This window comes from Ammospiza caudacuta, chromosome 7, assembly GCF_027887145.1.
Source record: "Ammospiza caudacuta isolate bAmmCau1 chromosome 7, bAmmCau1.pri, whole genome shotgun sequence".
NCBI lineage: Eukaryota > Metazoa > Chordata > Aves > Passeriformes > Passerellidae > Ammospiza > Ammospiza caudacuta.
In genome coordinates, this window is record NC_080599.1 from 38,542,878 (window position 1) to 38,566,314 (window position 23,437).

Consider the following 23,437-nt stretch of genomic DNA (forward strand, 5'->3'; position numbering starts at 1 on the left):
AATGTGTGCCATGTTGATTTTGTATCACTCTTGTTTCTTAATCAAAATGTCATAAGGTACCAAGTCAAATGCCTTCTAGAAGTATATTACATTGACATGGTTACCTTTATCAACCAAACATGTATTCTCATAAAAAAAATATCAAGTTAGTTTGAAAAGGATCTAGTTTCCATAAATCCACATTGATTGGCATTATATTACCCTCTTTTCATTCTTTATTAATCAACTATGATATCTGGCTTTTCATTACTTTGCCCAGAATTAATGTCAAGATGATAGGGCTATAATTACTTCATCGGTCATCCCATTTGCCCTTCTAAATTACTGGTACAACATTAGCTTTCTTCCAGTCCTCTAGAACTTCCCCCATGTTCAAAGACTTATTAATAGTCCAGGGCATCTCAGCCAGCTCTTTAAAACTCCTGTAACCAGCTATGCAAAATGCCAACCAATTCACCACTTGGCTTTTATCAGAAAACTGTATTGTAACAGCAAACCTCTTGCTCAGCAATATGGCAACCTCTGCCTTTCTGTAAATACAGAGCAAAGTATTTATTAAACACAGTCATTTTGCTGTTATAAGCAATTCCTTCCATTTCCTTCCAACTGCGAACCAGTGCCATTCCACAGATACTTTCCTCATCTCTCTGAAAGAGAAATCCTTACTTCCCTAGCCCTGGAGTCACACTTCTCCTTGTGTTTCCCTTCACACCCTCTCCCATTTCTGCCCTCTAAGACTTTCCAAAGTCAAGAGCTTCACTGATGGGGTGAAGAACCAAGCAAGCCCAGGTGCCACTGAAGGAAGGTTTGACAGGGTGTCAGAACAGGCACCCATGCTACAAACCAGCAAACCCTGGGCCTAGTTCTTCACAGTTTAGAGGCAACATTTATTCATGTGCTTGATGCTGTGGTAATGAAGCACTTTGCCTGAGGAGTCTTCCTCTGGCATTTCCAACCTTACCAGGCATTTTATATTCCCTGCAGCCAGTAACTCAATAAACAGGAAATTGATAACAATCACTCTAAGTCCTCAAGAAGTTAGACCCCACAAAAACAACTTCCAAATATATGGGTCAACACATAAACCATTTCTCACCCATTTCAATGATCTTCATCTGAAGCACTCAAGACACTTCAGCACCAAGCGCCTGAGAAGTACTCACAGCCCTTCCTCCCACCCCAAAGGCAGAAGGAATTGTTAATTCAGAGGAGAGACAGAAAGCTGTTAGCAAATCTTTGTTTGTTCAAGATGTGTTTATTTCTAGTAGCCAAACATTAACAAAAACATCCTATTACATGCTTCCTCTGACAGATTTCACAATGCAAGTAGGTGACCTTAAAATATTTGTGGATGTGTATTAACAGTTCACTTCCAAAAAGGAATATCTGCAGATCAGTACAGGCTGGCCCTGGAAAAGGCCAGCTCTGTGCACAGCCACAGCACCCAGCATGGTCACACTGTGCTCCCCAAGGCTCTGTCAAGCCTGTTTCATCATGCCCAGAGATGGAAAGCTGCATTCCTCCACACACATCATTCAGCTCTTACCTTTCATAGAAACTCCCCTGAATTTCAGGAGGATGTCAAACTAAGACCAGTCTTCTCTCACTCCTAAAGGAGCCACTATTACTGTATCTAAAGACATGCTGTACCCTCTGGACAGAAATCAAAGATGGTCAAAGATGCCAGGACAGCTGTGTGGAGAAAGGGAAGCTCTGTGATGGGTATGAAGATTGTCTTCTTAAACAAAAATAAAATAAATATAATTTGAGAAACAAGAAATAAAGCAAACCCTTAGTGGATACATAAACTGCTCCTCTTATCTTTTAACTGCAAAACATCCAGAGAATAAATGGAAGACCAGGAAAGATAGTGTACACATGTTAAGAATTCCACAAGCCAGTTCTAGAGTCACAGAGCCCACAAGTGCCTTTGTGCAAGCCCTCCAACAAGTTTTGCTGTACTGAAAAAGACAATTGAGCAAGAATATGATTGAGGTCTCAAATCAAGAATAACACCATGAAGAAGAACTAGAAACACATGTTCTTTCACACAATGCAAGACCTAGGTCAAAGAAAATAATCTGACAATAGGTTTAAAAGAAACAAAGGGACCTGCATCTTCACACAATGTATGAGTAAACAGAGTATAATTGATGCATAATTAAATAGCAAAAGTCATTGCCACAGGATGCTGTAGAAACTGAAAGCATGAGCAGATTCAGAAAAGGGTGTACAAGTTTCTGGTAGACACACTTTGCTAGATACAGTGGTCCAGGGACAGCTCTCAGTTCTTGAGGAGACAATTGCTGGGAATCAGAGAAAGCTGACTCAAGCCATGCTCTCCCTGTTACACCTGCGAGCATCAGCTACTGGCCTCTGCCATAAAGATCATCTGGGTTACATATCTGGTCTGGCCATTTTGATACCCTCATCATCTTCCTAACATCCTTCTTGCACAAGCTCATTGTAAGAAAATCTATCTTCACCTCTCTTCTTCCACCTCCTCCCTCTTTTAAACCACTCTTCCTTCAGTGATATGCTCCCAGCCCAATGGTGCTCCTATAATTCCTACTGCCTGCTGGGTTTCCCACTCCCAGGCTCTTGGATGCCCTGTGACTGCAGGCACTGTGTCCTCAGCCAAACACAGCACTGGTTCCACCCCAGCGGTGAGGATTCATCACGGGACCAACCATGCTGCTAACTCTAGTGGGACCTGGAAAACAAGCCACAGAAGCTCATCAAAGTGCAGAGGGAGCACAAATGAGAGTTGATCCTTGTGTTAGAATAAGCAGCAATGGGTTTACCCAGGCTACCTGAGGATACTCTCAGGGCAGCACCTTGGTTGCAGCCTGCTAGCTGCAGCAGTTTTCCTTTTTGCATAAATCCTGACCCATGGCCTCCTGCTTTCTGCACACATTACTCCACTGTGCCCCTCTCCCCTGACATGAAGCCCTCTCTGTTATTTCCACCCTGAGCATCCAGCTCCAGTGATGTAGCTCAGGTTCTGCACCTCAATCCTAACCCACGGGGCCTCTGCAGATCAACGTGACAGGTCCCTAAGGAGAACTGGAAGATGGGATGGTGGCTCTCTATTGAGATGGTTTAGGGGGATATCTGAAATGTTGCAGCATTCCAAGAAAGCCTCCTCTGCTTTCTGCTGCCGTCCCACAAGGCTGAGCTAATCGAAGTGAAGAACATGATAAACTCTGTGCCCCGAGTCAGCTCTACACTGACAGTTCACCAGAGACACGAGATCGCTCAGTGACATTAAAAATGTCAGCAAACACCGACCAGGCTTGACAGAAGGGATGCATTAGCAGGCTGGGGGGGCACAGGGCAAGGTAAAACTTCAGCAAATGTGGTCAAGTGCACAGGCAGCTTTCCTCCCCCTATCTCCTCCACAGAAGGCTTTTTTACAGATCCCAAGGCACTGTGGCCAGCACTGCAGCAGTCAGATGTGGAGCTCACCACCACCTGAATGGCCAGATCAATCCAACAACGTTTGCCTGAGGCAAAGTAATCATGACAGCTACTGGGGGCAATTCCTGTCTCCAGCTTGCCCAAGAGGCAGGTCTTGGAAACTGTGAAAGCTGCCTGCAGGCACAAAGTTCTCACTTCAACTGCTCCTGCAGCACAGCAGTGGAAAGGGACGTTTATTGGCAAATGAACTCTGAGAAAGACTCTCTCACCACTGCAGGAAGAAGAGTTGCTGAGCTCTGGAGCATCCCATGCTCTGGCAGAGGGAGTCCAGACAAGGACTGTTTTTTAAAACGATACAAAACAAGAAACAAAGAGGACTGGAAGCTGGTGTGTGTGCCTTGGCAGAGGAATCTGGAACCTATTTTGTTGCTACTGCAATACACACAGGTACACAAACTTGTCTGTGTGTAACCCTACTTCAGCACTGCCTGGTAGTTGCAGCAGGAGCTCCCTAATTCAGACAGGTCCTCTTGTTTTCACTGCTCATAAGCAAAGACTCAAAGAAGATCCAGCAGGTGCAGGTGGGGCCATCCTTCAGCAGACTGCTCTCTGTCATATGTGCCTGTTTTCTTGAGATCTGAAACATTCACGTCTCTGCATTTTTTGTGACCTAGAAATCATCAGTTTCACACTGCAAGTCCCACCCACCCTCCAACACCTTCACTTACTTCATGGATCAGGTCGGAGGTAGATTCAGCCTAGGAGGTATTTCTAGGTCAGGAATGTGCCAGAAGGAGGGCAAAAGGGCCACTTGAGCTATGCAGGGACAAATGGAGGGGCTAGTTACCTGTCCACTCCTATCTGTCTCACACTGGGAGCTCATTCAATAGAGACTGAGTCTCCACTGGGTCCATCTGCTTCAACAGAATTAGTTATCTAGGCAGGCAATTCTCTCTTGTGAAAACACACAGGCAGTTGCCCCACAAGCACCTGAAAGCAGTGCATGGCATAGAAGGATCACCACCCCAGGGTAAGTCCCAGGAGAAGCAGTTCTTAGCCACAAGACAGGAGAGGCCCCTGCTCTTCTCTGCAACATGGGTCACTTCCCAGAGGGACACAGGGTCCCTGGAACCATTCTGTGTTCAGAGGGTGTCAGGTATTATGTGTCAGAAAAACTTCATTGTTTTTAAGGGACTAGAGCGGCTGGAAGAAGACCAATATTTCTCTCTCACATCCCCTTTCCTGCACAATCTGAAGGAGGTTGAAGCTTTACTTTCCAAGTAACACATCTGCAGAGGAGGACAACCCAACCCACGTGCCCCCATCCTACATGCTCAGGGAGCTGGATAGAGGAACATTTCACTGTAACAACTTCCCTCTTGCTCCTGCCTTTAGCTCTGTGCTTGGGACTTCATGGATGCTTAGCAGCCCTCAGCTTAGTATCACAGTATTTGCTGACATGCAGTATATGAATGCTCACCTTGAATAAGAGACACTTGTCTGGACATCTACATAATGAGGAATCCCAGCTCCTAACACACTAAATCCAGAAGCCTTGAACTATGGGAAAGTGCCATAAGTCATTCATCCCGAGGCCCAGAGGAGGAGCATGGCTGGATCAACCTACTTCTCAGCAAACATCACAGTACACAGGGATTTTTTATTTTTTTAGTATTATTATTCTGCAGCCATCAACCTGCTGGTTATATAGCTGCTATCCATTCACCGGAAGTTTAGTGAACTTCAAATGGCGATCATTAATGGTCACTGAACTGCAGAATGCCCCAATGTGCTTTCAGATTTCATTTACCAAGGACCAGCAATCAGCCAAAAGATTTGCTCTGACAGCAGGGAAATACAAGACCCTTTGACAAGTTCAGCCAGGAATGTGCTGCCAGCATCCCTTGTTAAGTTCATGTTCTACCCTATTTGACGGAACAGATCATGCAAATTGTCCTTCTGCGGCCGCTCAGCCTGTCACTCACGCTTCCATTTAAAACAATAAATAAATAAAAGAACAAAAGAAAAGCCCACAAGAACAACGAGCTGTTTATAAGAAAATTCCCTTACTGAGACCCTTAATTACCAGGAAAAGGCATAGAAACCCAAATAAAGTACTAAATTGGGTGGGGGAAGGGAATCTTACTCATCTAAAGGTTTAACCAGGAGGGCCAACCCGATTTCTCTTGTGCACAGACTGCAGCCTCCTCCCTCACCCTGCTCCTGCTTGTAATCACACTTGTTCTTTCCTTCCCACTTTGGATTGTGACTTATGGCATCACCATGTTTTTCTGTGCAGATGTGCAGCTGTGCCAGGGGTCCTTGCGGATGCACAGCATGCTGCTCCTTAACCACCCAGTGAAGGCGTGCAGCAAAAGACAAGGCACCAGACAGTACTCAGTCCAAGGCATTTTGCTTAGCAAAGTGATCACTGATCTCTTAGGTGGATGTGCTGCTGAGACAGCTCCCTTTCCCCATGCCACAAAGAGAAATGCTGATTTTTACATTGGAGTATTTCCACATTTATTAACCGGAATTTCATCTGACGGGAACCATGCTCCTAGGAGCTTTATATGGCTGCAAAACAAAACAAAGTCAGCAATACTGGTGACAACAGAACCTTCACTGAAAAGGGGTCTCACAGTGTCCCAATATTATGCAGACATTGCACTGTGCCTGCCACAATGGGATTCTCCCCAGCTGCAGAACACATCCCATCAAGTACAGTAAGACTCTATTAGAGGAGATACAATAGGGAGCTGGAGGACTCGCTCAGCCCAGCTTCTGAGAAAATAACTCATTTCAATGCAAAACAGCAGTAGTTATTAGACACCTCCTTAAAGAGGAAAAGTGAAGGACAAGGGAAGGAGGGAGACAGGGAGATAGAAACCATGGCAGTTTGCACAGAAGTACCTTTTTCAGATTAATCCACTGTTTGAAGTAATCAGCAACCGGCAGCCCTAAGTACTGGCATTGTCCTGGTAACCTGTAAGAGAGAAGAGAGAGCAAGTTTGATTTAATCAGTGCCTTGACAACACAAACTCTGTTTTCTTAAGTGCATTTTGTTCAGAGATGGAAAAGACTCTCAAGTCTGCTGTAACATCATGCTGCACATCAGAAACACTATAGCTCTTGGCAAAAAAATCTCATGGGAGTACAGCTTGGCTTAAGACTTACACACATCCAGGCTGCTGAAACCTTTTAGACTAAACACTTTGAACAGTTGTGTACTGAGCAGCACTCAGCTCTTCTCCACAATGGCTAACACACAAACACAACTGGAGTATCCAGGCTCCCCTTGGCTAAGTAAACCCATCACAAATCCCTGCAAAACCATCCTGCTCTGCCAGCAGCTTACAGGGCAGACAGGACTGACAATTCACCTGTCATGCCCTGGTGCTTCTCCATATGGCCTTTATGGTTAAAACATCAAAAGAGATATAAGGGAGGGAAGGAGGCACCAAAGCATTCATTTTTCGGACAGCAATGCTGTAGGGCTAAGAAAGCAGAGGCTGTTTTCCAAGCAGGTGATTGGAAGAAGAGAGCAGACACAACTCTTAGATACAAGGTGGTGCACACTGTCTCACTAGGGATGTGAGCACAGCAGCCAGAGCTGTGAGCACACATATTGATTCTCCCCCTTCCTACAGCAATCTGATGGAACAGGGCTCAAAACAAAACAGCACCAGTAAGGGAGGTGGGTTGCCTGAAGGGACAGCAGCAGCTCAGGAAAGCTGCTTCTCCCACTCTGTGCCCATCCCAGTGTGTTTGCAGGGGAGCGAGGATGAGCCCCTCAGCTGGGGAACGCTGAGTCGCAAACCGTGTGGCTCCAGCCAAGCTGTGCAGGGACATGAGTTATGGGAGTATTTCCTGGCCACTTTGATCTGATCAAGAGTAATTGATGGATCTTGTTCATTCACATACTGCTGAGCATGCCTGGGGCACTGGTCACAGGATCTTTAAGTGAAGCAAAGGAACATCCCAAATAAATATGTCAACTAAATAAATGACTAAATTAGCGCTGTTTGTGCATGTTAAAAGTCACAACCCCAGGAATCAGCTTGCGCAAACAGAGAGGATGGGAAATCTCCCAACTTCCTCAGGCACATGGGGGCTGTAGGAGGAGATTGTAGGGGAGGAGAAAAAGCTAGAAGTGCCAGCATCAGCTGATCAAACATCCGAACACAGACCACCATGTCCAGGGCAAAGTCTTCTCTTGCTCTCCAAGGAGGAAAGCATGAATAGCCCAGACTAGCCTTCAGACTCAAGACTGAAGTGCAGGAAAAAGCTCTGGTGAGAAGTGGATACAAGGTAAACACCCCAAGGGGCACCATCAGTATCCCAGGCAGTACCTGAGTGGTCAGCCCAGCTCCAAACCCTTTGGTGAACAGAGAAGCATCTCTCCAAGCATTTCCCCATGTAAGGAGATGAAGGAGCAACACAGATAATGCACTTGCAGATAATGTAAGAGCAGTACCAGAGCAGTCTGGTCTTGGTGACTCCTCCGTTTTGAGGCAAAGAAAAGGAAGGAAGCTGGGGAGCATATCCAGAGCAATCTCCTGGGAATATGCTGCCAACAGAGCCAGCACACACTGGGACCACCTGTGTACTACCTTTGCCCTTCTCAGGCTAACAAAGTAATAGACTTCCTATGCCGAAGTCAAATGCCTGGTTCTGAGATGTACATGTGATGATTCAGGACCAATCACTTAAGTCATACAAACACATTTGAATAAGAATGTCCAGAGGAATTTCTTTGAAAATAGGAAGGCTGTCAAAAGATGGAGCTTGCAAGGAGCAGGGCCATGGCATTTGCAGGGCAAGCAGTGCAAGTTGACAGCACAGTCCCATCCCTGGGCAGAGGTCATCTGACACCACTGTGCTGAAATAAAGCACCTGGAGTCACTCTTCACAATTGCACACTGCCACACAAACAGCAGCCTGGCCCGTGCACTTTACAGCCATTACATAGATGTCCCTTAGTCAAACAGACCCAACCAGCCCCAAGCAGCATGCTGAGAAAGCTGTTTCTCCAGGAAAGCTGCTTTTTGCTGGTGCCCAAATCAAGAATCACAAGAAAAGGAACCATCTAAAACAAACAACTGGTCTAAATATAGGCACTTGATTAGCTCAACCTCTTTCAGTCTGCTCACATTTAGCTCGAGAAGATGATAACAGAAGTTAGCAAAAGGTATGTTACAAAAAATTAGTTTCTCCTCCAGACCCAAGAGGCTTTCATTAATACAGGTCTCAGCCTAGCTCCAGTTAGAAGAAAAATTATCCATTTACCTAACTTCTGGATAGGTCCCAGAAGAAGTGAGAGCAGCATTGTTCTTGTTAGCCACAGGAATTGACAGCAAACCACCCACTGCAACGAATGACATCTAAAGCACTGCCATCCCTGTGGGACCAAAAGGCCCAGCAAACTGGACAGTCTGGTTCTATTTTCACCCTGAGACTGATGGCAGTGTGCCCTGGGCGCTGGACAGTGGGTCTTTAATTGGAGAAAATAAATGCTCCAAATAAATATGTCAACTAAATAAATGGCACATTTTTGCAAACAAGTAAAAACCCCAGAAACTGCCTGTGAAGCTGTGTGACCTCAGGACATTCCCCCTCCCCCTACAAGCTTGTGCTCCCCTCATTCCTTGTCAGCAGCAGAGGGGCTTCAAGTTTTTCAAGCACCAGGAGACCAACACTCATGTTATAACCTGGGCGAGCTGTCAGCAGCACAGACCAAAACGTAAGTCCATACCTGAGCTGAAAGATGCAGTCCTGGTGGCTCCAGGCCACTGGGGTCACAGCCACTGAGCAAGGATTAGCAAAGGATTGCTATATGGGTCTGGTCTAGTCTGAACATACAGCACTCCAGGCACAGGGAACCAGGGGCTTTCACTGCACAGAACCCAGGTTTCCTGGTAACCATGGGGAGGAAAATACCCCTGCAAAATCTTTTCCTCAGCTCCAAGAAATCCCTGCAGTGCTCCCCCCTACTCTTCAGCCTTGAGACCAGACAGGAGTTTCTCTATCATCTTTTCCAGGCTGGACTGAATAAGGCACATCTGTGGCTGTCCTGGGGAACAGAAGTACCATGGGCTGCAAGGAAGTGTGTCTATTTATCAGACCCACCATTCACTTGAGTATTCACTTATTTGAAAAATAAGCTTTTATGCTCAGTCTGGCTTCTTGCTCTTGTCAGAGCCAAACTTGCTCACTGAGGGCAGCTTTGCTTTAGCAGAGAACTCAGGATTTGGCCCTCCCTCAGGTAAGGGAGAAATGATGGCACATTTTGCTGCCCCATCAGCCAAACTGTATTTAGTACAGAGAAACTTGAAAATGGCTGTGGGATTTTTCAGCCTCCAAGGCAACTCTGGTGCTCTGTCCTCCCAGAAGCAAAGATGGGAGCTCATAACTTCTGCCTGCTCCCAAAATGCAGATCACCTTTGCTCAGAAGAGCAAGTGACATCAGGTAGCACACTGTCCTCCATCAGCTAAGCACATCTAACTCCTCCTTAGGCCATGGTCAGCAGTGGCAACTCTGCACCATTTTCAGAGAGCTTTCACCACCCCAGGCTCAGATTTCCATCCAACCCTGCCTCAGCACCCTGCAGGGTAAATGGAGCCTGGAGATGAACGGGATGCAAATAGGAGGTGAGGTGACATGGCTGCATTTCTGCTGTTGAAGGCAGCTCTCTCCAAGGCAGCAAGAAGCGCACAGCTCGGCGGTGATAAACGGCCTTGCTTTAGTTATCACTTTCCTTAAGTTAAGGAGAGCAGCCTGGTGATGGATGGGCTGGAATTCGGTTATCAGGGAAGGCTGTCAGCCAGAGTTGCCTATCTCCACACACATTTAGCAGGGCGTCATTATGCGATGGCATGGAGTTAAAATATGACCAAGGGTACTGAAAGAAAAAGAACAAGATTAAAAAAAAAAAAAAAAGGCAAATTGAGGAACAATAAAGGAGCATGAGGCAAGAACGTTATCATACTAGTGACACCTTTTATCTCAGTCTGGTTAGCTAAAGCAGGGCACAAATTGGTCCTTCCTCCACTATTGTATCCTCTTGTACAAACAGAGGCAGATAAAATGTGTCACCAGTGCGATAGCATATCAACTTAACCCTAATTATCTAGAGGGTCAAACGAAGAAATAGGGGTTTCTCGTTTCAACAGGTCCCTCCATCTCTGCTCAGAGCCAGCACATTAATATGGAAGGGGGAGGGGCAGCCATAATTGATTTCCGTCACTCAGGTGGTTCTGGCGTATAAAAAATTAATGCTTGATTCTCCCAACTAATCAGAGCTGGTTAACGTCCATCTGCTTCTGGGTTCAGGATGTCAGGAGACAAAGAAATTGGGCCACTTGCTACACACAGGGTGTATTGATACTGACGCAGTTAAAAGAACAAGTTCCTCCATGGGAAGATAAAGGGACATTAAATCTTGGGGTTTATAGACCTGATCTTAACCTTCCAAAAAAATCCATTCCCTGGAGACCTTGCATTGTAAGAGATGCAGAACATTTTAATTGTGTCCTGGCCAACACGTGGGCATTGGGCTGCAAAGGAGAGCAACGGCAGGCTCCTGCCCTGGAAATCCTTCACTGATGAAGGAAGCTGCTTGGATGCTGAAGCAACAACAGCACCATGGTGAAAGAGAGGAGCTGTCAAACCACCTCAGCTGGGCCCCTTCGTTCAAAGCAGGGCTGGTCAACACTCTGGACCACACAGCTCAGAGGTGCTCCCCTGTTTTGATGTAGAGTGGCATGTCTGCCCAGCCAAGAGGAAAGCTTAGGTGTCCTCTCCCAACAGCATGAGCTAGCAAGGGAATAACAGCCTATGCACCTGAACTGATTTAGCAGAGAAATGGCACTGCAACAGGGAAAGCTGCACCTTCTGCACTTAACCTGCACTTACATGAGATGGGGCCAAGCTAGGAATTCAAAGCAGTTTAGGTAGGTCCATACTCTCCCAAAGAGGCAGCTGCAGACTGCTGAAACCACAGTGCCAAACCAGGAGGTCTCTGTCAGGGTGATGTCACAGCACCCACACACAGTAGAGTGGCCCACGCACAAAGAACATCCCAAGCCACGCCACAACCTACAAAAACTGAAGCATGCTGACATACACCTCCACAAAAATCCCCAAACCCCAACCCCCTCATCCCAGTAATTCAGGTTAGACTGGGGTTACTTTCCTGTGTATCCGGAAGCTTTGGCAGGGAGGTGCTGGAGTCACTTTGCCATTCAGTGCAAACATGTTTCTGTCCAAAATGAAGTACAAACCCTCTGCCAGACCTCTGGCTCCCCACTCACAACTTCTCAGTTCCACAGACCAGCCAAGAGGCAGAGGAACCCACCTGCTCTTGCTTTCCACCAGATAAGCCCTCACAAGCACACACAGTGCCATCCCTCTCTGCCCCCCATCAGTGCCGGACAAACCACATCTGCCTGGCTGTTCTTAAAATTCACAAGCAGTAGCTGTGGAAAGACAGTACATCTGGAGAGGGTCTGAAAAGCCCTGGCTTTCACAGAAACCCTGAGACAGGTCCCATCTCCCTCCCTCTTTGCTTTCCTTCCACCCTCTTAGTTCTCTCAACCACCCCCAGACTTGTCACAGTGCAACAAGCCTATGAGCCACACATCAGCTTTAAATATCAGCGTGCATGAAGCAGGGACATGAGAGCAGGGAAGTGGGAACAGACAGAGCAAGCCTCCATCGCCTGTCAGGTAACACTAATGAATTTCAACACCAGCAGCCATTGCCTCAGACGGGCTGGTGAGAGGAGACAGAGTTACAGTGAGAAGCCTTTGCAGGAGCAGCCTGCCTTTTTTCAAAGCCCCCTCTGTTAATAAATGTCATTGTTGAGCAGGCTGCAGCAGTCCTCAAGCCAGGACGGCGTGGGCTCAGGGAGAGACAGGCAACTGACAGCACTCAGGATGCCTGGGCAGCACAGCCTTTTCTTCTACTGCTTCCCCAGACAAGAGCCAGGAAAAGGAAGAAGACAGGTCATTGCTATTGGCATAAAGCTGTGTTCCATTAAGGCCCCAGTTCCCAAATAACAAACCTCCACAAGGAGCCACAGTGCAACCCCAACACTCTCCAGTCCCGTTCACTGGGATGGGTGGATGGATGAAGGCTCTACAGCAACCAGTCCTGGAATGGGCAGAGGGATGCAGAGACACCCAGCCACACTGCCTGCACTCCTGACAGCAGCAAAGGGTTACAGAGCAGTTGGTCCCTTTGCTAACACAAATGCATTCCTGAGGCAGCACAGGGAGAAGCATCCAGCACAGGGCACTGTACAGCAACCGCACCAATGCACAACATGAAGGTCAACGCAAGTCTTCTTTACAAATGTCAACCTGTCATCTCTGGATATTAATGAGGGCTGACCAGCAGCTAAAATGCATCCATGCTCCATTAGTAATAAGAGAGACACAATGCAGGAGAAGAGCACACACCATGGCACATGGAGACACCAGTGGGTCTGCAGGGCCTGAGGAGGTGTGGTGATGCACAACATAACTCAGGCCACTCCAGATGCCCAGGAAGGAAAGCAGTTGCCACACAAACCCCTTCACTGGAGTGTGCGTTATCTTTTTCCATCAACCTTTAATTGGATTAGTGTAATGAGGCCAAAAACACAGGCTAAGCAGCAAGGCTAATACCTGGCACTTCCAGATCTTTTCTTTTTCTGTGATGCCAATTCTGGACAGACCTGCATTCTCCCTCTACCAGACAAATTCCTGCCTAGGAAGCCTAAAAGGCAAACTGCAAGCCTTAACATTCGAGACTCAGTAGCATTGGCTGAAATATCTGAACACCCATCATATGCTAACAGTGTGATCCTTATGCTCTAAATTTTTGCTGGGTACTAAGAAATTTGAGAGAACCTCAAGACCCTTGTTTCCAAGCCACTAGCCAGTGAATGGAAAAAGGTGTTAGCCTTTTGCAGCCAGAGCAATGTATACACTAGGGACATAATTCTGCCACAAAAAGCACATAGGGCAAGTGGCTCGTTGTGACTCGCTCGTCCTGCAAAGCACTGTGTGCCTTCCACTGCCATCAACCTTAATGAAACATGAAGGCATTTAACACCAAGTGAGATCTGGCCCTTTTATGAGTATCTGTCTGTGCATCAGCAAGATGCTGGCAGAGATGCTATCTCAACATTAAAAGCAAGGCTGTAACACAGCAGGTATTCAGCCTCCAACAGAAGATGTTCATCAACAATTGCACACACATGATGCTACAATAAATCTATGTGCTACTTCTTAACAGCTTCTCTTAAAAAGATTCATAGCTCTATTTACTGGGCCTGATTCCGCTGCTAGGCATGTGGGAGTAAATCTAGAGTAACTCTACCTGGAGTTTATAAACAGACAAGGATAGTAGGATCAGAACTGAGCTGCTTGATTTTTAAATAAGTACTTAATTACTATGCAGGAAACCAGAGCTTGCTGGCTCCATGGTTCAGCTGAGATTAGAAGTGAAGCAGGAGGAAGATTTGCACTACTCCAGATTGGTGGAGGGATAGAGCAAATGCTCTCACTATCCCTTCCAGACATGGAGAACAACTAGGTGGACTTCCCTTTGACATCAGAAATGCATGACACTGTTCCCAAGAAAAGAGGAACTGCAAAGTCTCCAAGGCTGAGGTTGCTTCCCCAGCCTTGGGAACCTGACCTTATGAAAAACCCCTACAAACGGATTTTTACACATAACCTTGGTGTGAGAGTCTGTCTGCTTACTAAACATGACATTATACAGCATCTTATGAAGAGAAGCATACAAAAGTGCACACTGTGTTCTCAGTGAAAGTCATGCATCACGACCACAGACTGCAGCAGGTGAATGTCCAATTTGTCATCAGGAAAAACTCTTCACCATGCAGGTATAAAGCTCTAGAACAGATTGGTGGCAAAATCTCCTCCCCTGGAGATATTCAAACTCATCTGCAGAAGACCCAGAGCAACCCAATCTAAGTTTGAAGTTAGCTCTACTTTGAACAGGTGGCTGGATTAGAAATCTCTATTTAAATTATTCTGTGAATCATGCTCCAGCAGATCCTGATTACACATAGCATGTGTCCTTTCTCTGTCTATACAGTCTGTTAATAAGCCTTTCATACACACACTAATGTAGTAATCACCTGGTTCTCTGCATACCAGCTGCTTTAAGAGGGAGCATTCAGACTCCTGCTGCAGAACGCTGTAATTATGCACTGAGTAAGGGAATATATCTGATGAAACGAATGTACCTATCATGTCTAAGCCCTCTTAAAACCAAAACATGCAGAAAAACTAAGTTAAAATTAAATATTATTCTCCTCCCACTGTACAAATCCCATTGCAGAAGTATTTCTTCCCCAGGAAACGTGGACACACAAGACCTAGAGCCAAGGTATAAACTAAGAAGACATGTCCTGTGCCCGGCCTTCCTTAGATCTGCTCTCCGACAGGCAGGAGGAAACCTTGCATCTCCCAAGCCTGGTCTGTCCGGACCATTTAGCAAATAAACTCTTCAGGACAAGGGCTTCTCTGCTATGACTCATAAACTGTTTAGTGCCTAATGGTAAAGCCTATAGACGCTTAACATAATACAATCATGTCACTTAAAGGCCATTAGTCTCCAGTCTGAACAGCACTTTTCCAGTTGCAGCGGGGACCTGCCAACCCAGCAAAGCAGGATAAGGGACGTGGGTGGTCAGTCAGGTCACTGGACTTGCAGACACCTAATATGAAACCCCAAGCAAGACAGAGGCTAGCCAGAAAGCATGGGGGAAAGCCATGGTAGCTCTAGCAATCAAAAGTTTTGTCTTTTGTGCCTTCTTGAATCACTCGAATCAGCTGAAAACCTGTCTGCCAGGTCTGTCTCCACCTTCAGCCATGGCTGTACCACTTGCATGGGGAAGAGCCCCTCATCCACAGAGGGAGCCTCCAGCCTTCTGCACCACCTCTCTTTCCACTCACTGAAGTAGACCATTTATCTACAAGAAAAGATGCCATTCTGTTTTGTGACTCTGTTTGAACCCCTCTTCTTTCCTGGCATCATCTCTATCTTCTTCTGGCACCACATCACCCAGTTCTATTCTCTCAACTGACTTCTGAGATTGCTTCTTCTTCCCACTCCCCACTAAGGGGAAGAGAGAAATCCTAATAGGAGCCAGTGAGATGGGGTAAACTGCTTTTCTGTGCCCTGTGATGATACACAACCCAAAACTGCATGCACAGCAGCTTCATGGGCTCTCATGCTGTCAGCACTGGGGAGACCGGCACACTGGGTAACAGGGTCTGAGCACAGGTTTCTGTGCAAATTACACAGGCACAGAAAAACACAAAAAACCACAAAACAAGCTTGTGCTTTCCTCGTGGGGAAGAGACCGCTCCCACCTCCAAGCACAAGCTGCCATTAGTATTTGCTTCGCCGGAGAGAAGGAGCAGCGAATCCTCCAGAGCAAAGGACAAGTGCAGCAATTAGGATGCAGGGGCTGCGGGAGCTGTTTAACAGCACGACCCAGAGGTCAGTGCCGCCGACTCCCAGCCCTGCATAAATATTGTATGAGCTGGGGAGAGGGGCTGTCACGGCCACCCTCAGTGCCAGCCCTCCCCCATCCATCGCCACTCTGCGTCCTGCTAGATACACCAGCAACATTATTTACAGATGTGACAGTCAGGAAAATCACTTTAGTAACTAAGGGAATGGGAATGAAGACTGCACACTAGAGCAGGCGCCTGGGAGCAGGCTCCCATCCGCACCTCCTGCCTCCCTTTACAGCCCTGCCAAACCACACGGCCTGCTCTCAAACTGAAATACCACCAGGAACAAGGAGGGGAGGGGAGGCTGTGAGCTCCCTCTCAAAGCTTGCCCGGGGGTTTGATTATCAATGCTGCTGAAGGACACCTCAGCCAGCAGCTGCCTTCCAGTTTCCTATCAGTATCTCTGCTAGACCCGCCCTTTGGAGGGAGCTTTATATCATTATAATGAGAGGCTTTAGAGGGAGCTTCCCTCAGACTCTGTGCAGACCTGCAGAAGGGTCCCCACTCCAACACAGCCACAGGGGCTCATCCCAGCAGAAACTCTCCCAGATGCTCTATTTGGTACCAGCCACCTTCCTCACACGTGACCTGTTCACTTCTTATTCCCTGGAGGATTGTCTTCACCTGCAGATTCAGTCACACTGAATGGCACCATCTCTACTGTATCTTGGAAGATCCTCATTCTTCGGCTCACTTTTTTTGCTGGACATGCCAGGTAACTGCACATTTGCTGTGATGCTCTGCACAAATACAAACCTATCTCAAATTTACCGAGACTGAAGGTTCCTGAGGACAAGGACATGGGCCATTCTCCAACTGTACCAGCAGCCCATGAATTCCTAGGGGCACACTGCTAATAAACATTACTGCCCAGGGCAACACACTAGAGCTGCAAGGTGGAAAATACAGCTTGGATGCGCTTCTGTCCATGATAGCTCTCCAGAATTTTTTTCATTGTTCTGTGTCTGGTTGCTGAATCCAGGGAAGGCAGAAGCCCTGTCTTACAATTAGCAGCCTTTCTAGACTCACTGTGCAATTAACGGGCTTAAGTATTGATGGCAAAGGCAGGGAAGGGAGGAAAGAAAGAGCCAATGAGGAAGGAACGATGTGGGGGTGGCAGGCACCAAAGGTCTCCGAAGATCTTCCCTCAGCCTAGAGCACAGAAAGAGCCCCTAGCCGCTCTGCTGCTCCCACGGCCCTGCTCTAATGCTCCCTGACATGCCTCTGAAGACAGCGAGCTGTTTGCAGTCACCACCGTGATTTGTTAGTAATTATTTTCACGGTGTCACATTGCTGTCACTCTCTTAACAAAGAGACAGGCAGCCCGAGGCTGCCTGCAAGAAAGAACCAACAGAGAAAAGCAATTGTCAGGCACCCAGGGATCCTCTTTGCTTCCTGGGTTTCACAACCAGAGCCCTTACCAGCTTCTGAAGCAACTTCTGAGGAGAAGTGGCAAGTCAGAACCATCTCCCATCCTGGTCACAGGAAGAGGAATTAATTACTTAGCACCTTCTCAATTTCACCTTACCTGTAAATCCAGTGCAAGACCCAGGTGCTTAGAGCCCCTTAAGCCAGCAATTTGCTTCAGGCCTGCAGCAAACGCAAAACAACTTCGGCAATTGATGACTTTCACTGCTCTCCTTCCAAGTCCCAATTTCTTTTTATGTGGTCTTGCCATTAGAACGTGCTTCCCAAACACAGCAATCCTGATGACAAACCCCTGCCTAAGTCTATCATCCTCACACATTAACCCTCCAGACTGTTCACATGTGCTCTTCCTACACCAGACTCATTAATTCCAACACACTGCTGTGCTCCACATGGCAATAACATTTCACTTGGCATTTCACAATGCCAGAGGACCTCAGCAGCTTCCTCACACTTGAAATACACAGCCTAATGGCTTGCTGCCTCTGTTTTCTCAAACACAGCACAGTGACTTAACAAAGAACTTCCCTGCTTGAATCACCTCCAGTCCATCCATCCATCCATCCAACCTTTGGCTGACCTGTCAGTAAGTCCAAGGTAATCACTCCTTTCCCAGTAAACATGGTGCTTGCTTGGGCCCCCAAGGAATGGAGGCTACTTTGGCACCTGAAGTGTCACACGAAATAAGGATATAGAGATGAAAGACTGAGACACCTGGCCAGACAACCTTTAAAGCACTCTTGAGCTTTGTGCAGAAATCAAGTGGGCTTCCTCCAGAGCATTTCCAAGTCTGAACTACTCCCAGCTTGCGTTCTTCCTATGCCTGCTTACTGATGGTGCACGAGGGTCAGTCTCTGTAGCCGTGGGGAAACCTGGGTACTAATTCACCCTCTTAGCATAGGGAGAGCTTGGAAATATTAAGCCTCACAGTCTAAGGAAAACCTTCCTGCAATTAACTGCATGGAAGAGCTCTGACTCAGAGGGCAGCTCCTTTTCAGGGGTCCTTTTAATAACCAAGAAATGGCATATACATGCTGTGAGGAATTAGGATCACCATTGGGAAGCTAAATGGTCCATAAAATGTAAAAATTCTCCTCAGAGCTGGGAGCATTGTGGGCTGGAGGAGAGGTCTTGGCAACCTCCCACCTGCCTACTCCATACACCCGGTTTGCAGGGATGTGGCTCCAGGCAGGGATGAGGAACTGAACTCAGCTGGTGCCCAGGCACCTTGGGCACGCTGGACAACAGTCGGCACCGAGACCTGGTTCAACATGCACATGGAAAAACTGAAGCAAGGAAATTAGAGATGACCAAGATGCACCTACAGAGCAAAAATGAAGGGTGTTGCAGAGTTCCAGGCAGAGAGGAGGAGAAATCCTTGCTCTAAGAGAGGCAAAGCTGATAGGACCAAGGTAGGATGAAGTCCTGGGCAGTACGAGCTTCCCGGACACAGCCCTGCCAGGACATCACCTTGCTTCCTCTGTCTTCTTCCCGCAGACTTCTCTATTCTGTTTTATTCCATTACCACCTCCACATGCCTCACATCATTGCTAACACCTGGTCCACATCAATGTCTGAGCATGTGACACTGCCTTTGGGGTGCCAGGCTGCTGATGGCAGCACCTGGGCCAAACATGGAAAAAGGTGACTCCAACATGAAATGGACTCAGCTCAAGAAGATAGTCGGCAGCTCCAGTGTCCTCCCAAGTCCTGCACACACCTCATCATCCACTCCTGAGGATACAGAGTGTCACTGGACAAGCACATGAGAATATGCTGGAGGGAAAATACCAGGGATGACCTCAAGATGGCCCAGTAGGTCTTTGCCAGCCAGGAGCTTCAGGAGGAAAGGGACTGAACCCATACAGGAAAATGGCTCCCAACAGGAAACAAACATCCCAACAAAATAAAACATTTTCAAGAAAGCTATAGACTCACACAGCAGAGCAAGTGAAAGAGGAAGGATGCTGCTCCCAGGCTGGCAGTATTCTTCAAGCAGAGGTCTCTAGGCAAAGAAGCCATAAACACATCTCTCCCAGCCAAGCCACTGAGAGGGCAGCACCAGTGCCAACATGCAACTGCTTTGCTTCAGCTGCAAAGTAAGAAGAGCTGGGATCCAAAGGAAGACAGCTGACATTTCAGACCCAGCATGAAGCACTAGGGCTGTCTAACACTAGAAAAATTAAGCTATTCTAAGAGAAAACAAACACTTTGTGGAACTAATCCTGTTTTTCACACATGCCACAAACAACAAAATTCAGATGGCAAACAGCCCTCCAGTGATTGTTCTCTGCAGTCCCAAGCCAACCAGCTTTTCAATTCTCCAAGGCACAGAATCACCACAATCCTGAACTGCTATTAGAGGGCTCTCATATAGACAGAGGCTAGGTACCCATTTACCAAGTACCCATTATAGATCCATTGATTTTGAAACCATTTTGCCTGAATTCACTAAAACCCTGGACACAGAATTCACCCTAGTGATTCCTGGTGCAGAGGGCATTATGGCTCCCTACTCTGTGAGCAGATAACATTGAGACCATTGATTTACATCCAGTTCAGTGTGACTGTTTTCAAACAGCTTGAGTTAAGTTACCCAGGGGTAGAAAATCTACCTTCTCCACTTATTACTCCACCCCAAAGGTTCAGTGCTGGAAATAAAGTACATGATGCAATGCCTGTCTCATTCTCCCCCACACTGCAAATTTATTTGTAAATTTCTCCAGACTCTTTTCACGCTGTCTCCAACTTCTTTGGTCTTAATTCCCAGGTAGAAGAGTCCTGCTCCCCAAAGTGCACCAGGCACCACAGCTCAGTAAATCTGTAGCCACTACAGCCCTAATATGACAAATGTTTTTGCTATCATGTGCCAGATAAGGAACAGACCTGAAGGTGACAGTCCATTGCATGATGATCCCCATGCAAAGACTTAATGTCCAAAGCTTAACCCAAAGACATTCCCAGACATTTAGGACAATGTGACTTGCAGAAGCCCAAGCAACCAATTATTTCAAATAAAGACAAGAACAGGAGTCAGCCAGGGTAACTGGTACATAAGGATAACAAAAGTCAAGTCTGGTATATTCATTTTAAATAAGAGTGTACAGAGGGGGAATCTTAAAATCCAAATTTTTTTTTTTGCATAAGTGATATCATTTTCTTTAAAAACAAAAAGCTGGACTGCAGGGTCGCAGAAGTGAATGGGGTCAGTGCTATTCCCTGTAAGTGCTCACAAGGCTCCCTTGCTTAGCTCTGGCAAAGCACTTTAGGATGTAATTACATGAACAACTCCATCAGCAAAGCTGACTCAAAAGGTTCCTGACCCTGGATATTCAGTCCCATCCCTTCACTGTAGTTCACACCACACTCTTTGTTCAGCCAATGTAACCGTGTGAAGAGATATAGCATAGGGTTGTTCAGCAAAATGATCCCCACTAAAAAAGCACCACCAAGCTAATCTAAAGATCTTAGTTGGAAAGGACTTGTTTTATTAGCTTTAAATGCAGATGACTACATTATCTTTCAGTTACCAGATCTTTCTTGTTACTCTCAACTCTGAATATACCTCTTGCCCTGCTGCCACACAGCCAGCCCACCCCACACCTTCTCCTGCCCTTCCTCATGACTACCCAAGCGTTTCCACTCACTCCAGTCAGTGGCCATCTGCAATTTCTCTCTGAGGCAGAGGCTACCAACTCCCTCCTGGTCCTGGGATAAAGAACAGCATGTACAGAGGACACTAACACCAACAATTCTTTTCCATGCATGACCTTATTCTGATCTCAAAAAAGTCCAGGACAGAAGCCTGGAAAGAGCAACCCACCACCACATTTGGAGCTGGTCAGAGAAGACAAGCATCCTCCCAGCCTGTGTAACTTGCAAGAAAGAATTAAAACAGTAACACAAAATTAAGCAATGGTATAATTTACTGCTCAGAATTTACTAATATCCAACCTAGGAAGAGCACCAAGGGCTATAAACATTTCAAGACACTTCACTATGTTTTATCACTATATTAGAGAGCACTTGCCTTTTAACACTTATTTAAGAAAATAAAAAACTTCTGAGCAGTAGTTTCCTGTGAAGACATAAATTAGCAAGTTCTGATCAGCCACAGTAAGTGCAATTAAAGCATCTTCATGTAGAGTTATATAGACCAAAGCCTACATGTCTTTTGGCTATGCTCAGTGCATTTACAGAACAATCTAAATCTGGAAGGAGAAGGATTAACAGATGCTTCTGACATTATGGTGCAGGTCTGAGACCTGGGACATAAGACTTCAGCTCTGCCTCTGCCTGCCTGCACAGCCACAGGCATCTCACTTAACCTCACCGTACTTCAACTCTGTATCTATGAACACATGGTAAAAATGCCTCTTTTGTTGCCAAGATTAATTCACATTGTGTTTAAGAGCCCACAAACTGGTTCCACACACAGGGGAAAGCAATTTGACATTTCAGCAGAGATAAACTACACTAAAGAGCTTATATTACAAGGGCTCAACTGTGGCAGATACTAAGTACCCTCTTTTCCACTAAACCCGTCTCCTGCAGTCAGCAGCTCCCTCAGCCCTTCAGAGGCACATTACCCTCACCACCCAATGCCACATCAATGCTATTTGCTTAATGACTAGTGTCAGTTCCAACCTAGGTGCAGAATGAGGTCCAAGCACTAAAGCAGACGACATCAGGTATCTGAATCCATCCCTGGAGCTGTTAAACTTGGACTATAGCTCCTTGCTACAGGCTAAAGGAATACTCCCACTGAGCATGCAGAGGCCTGAGGACCGTGTGTCTAACGAGGCTGTATCCCCACTCATATTTTAGCTTGGCAGGTCTGGTGCTCCTTTCATCTTTTGCTTCAGGTAGCTCTCTTTAATTAATAACATTTCTGAGTCGACACAGGGAACTTTCCACCCAGAATGAATGGCCCTCTCTCATTAGAACCATGACTTGTCATGATGTATTCAAGAGCAGAAGTGTGATTCATTCCCTTGTCTGGGAATGAGGGGTGTTGCTGGGGGGTGGGGGGGAGCAGAGTCTCTGTAATGAGTGACTGATATTTGTTGAAGTTGATATGCGACTCTGTCGGCTTGAACTGCCTTGTCAGGACAAGCCTTCAAGAAAGGTGATGTTCCTACTCAAGAGGTTTTCCTCATTAAAGAAATTGCATCTTAACAAGAGGGAAGGGGAGGGCTGGCAGGAGAGCTGCTGTCTCCCCAACTCCAGCCTGATTCACACACACACCAAGAACTGAAAGCAGGTTGATCCAAGCACAGCCAGTAGAGGATCAGCGCTTCATTTAGGAGCCCTCTCACACAACGGACTCTCTCCAGCAGCAACCAAATCCCTCCAACAGGTGCACTTCTGGTGGTGCACCACACCCATAACAAAGCCTTTGGCCGAGGACCTTGACTCATGCTAAATCTCCATAAGCCCTTCTCAGATGCTTGGTGTTCTGGGCACCCAGCTCCTTGTGACTAGTGCTCCCTGTTGTCTGAGGGAAAACAGACACATAGCTGTGTGTCTTCCAAGGAGGCTCCAAGTGCTCAAGAGCCATCAAGTCTGTAGCCTCATTTCCTGAAGATCCCTGAGCCAAGCAGAAGCTTTACTGATCCTTTAGCAGCTGATATTACAACTTGAATCCTGCAGACTCAGCAGTGCCAGACACCATCAGCAGAGAGCAGTACCGTGACAATCACTATTTCTCTGGTCCTTTTCTTTGAGCTACATACATTGCAACTCCTGGCTTAGGCAGGGCTATTTCCCTACCTTATCCCTATATCCAACACTGACAGGCTTGAAGATTCCTCCTCCTTGTTACTGCCACTTCCCCACATCCAGCCTGCTCATCCCACTGTGCCTTCCTGGCTCCTACCAGTGGCACCTACTGGAAGCCCTCACAGTAGACAGAAGAGTTCAGAAGACACCATATCTCAGCTCTAGAACAGCACATGCAGACAGAAGCCAAACTAAAAGCCCAGGTCACTGCTGGAGAAGCCAGGAACAAAGCTGCATGGTTTACCAGCTAAGCTAAGGACAACGGAGG

The 23,437-nt window shown here is 46.8% G+C and overlaps 1 protein-coding gene across 2 annotated transcripts in view; it reads right to left on the reverse strand.

Annotated features, from left to right (window-relative positions):
- Nucleotides 1-23,437, reverse strand: part of ERI3 (ERI1 exoribonuclease family member 3) — a 128,376-nt gene that overhangs the window by 70,154 nt on the left and 34,785 nt on the right. For both annotated transcript variants that reach the window (XM_058808512.1, XM_058808511.1), the window contains exon 6: nucleotides 6,334-6,406. In XM_058808512.1, coding sequence (XP_058664495.1) covers nucleotides 6,334-6,406 — 73 coding nt within the window. The remainder of the gene's footprint in view (nucleotides 1-6,333; nucleotides 6,407-23,437) is intronic.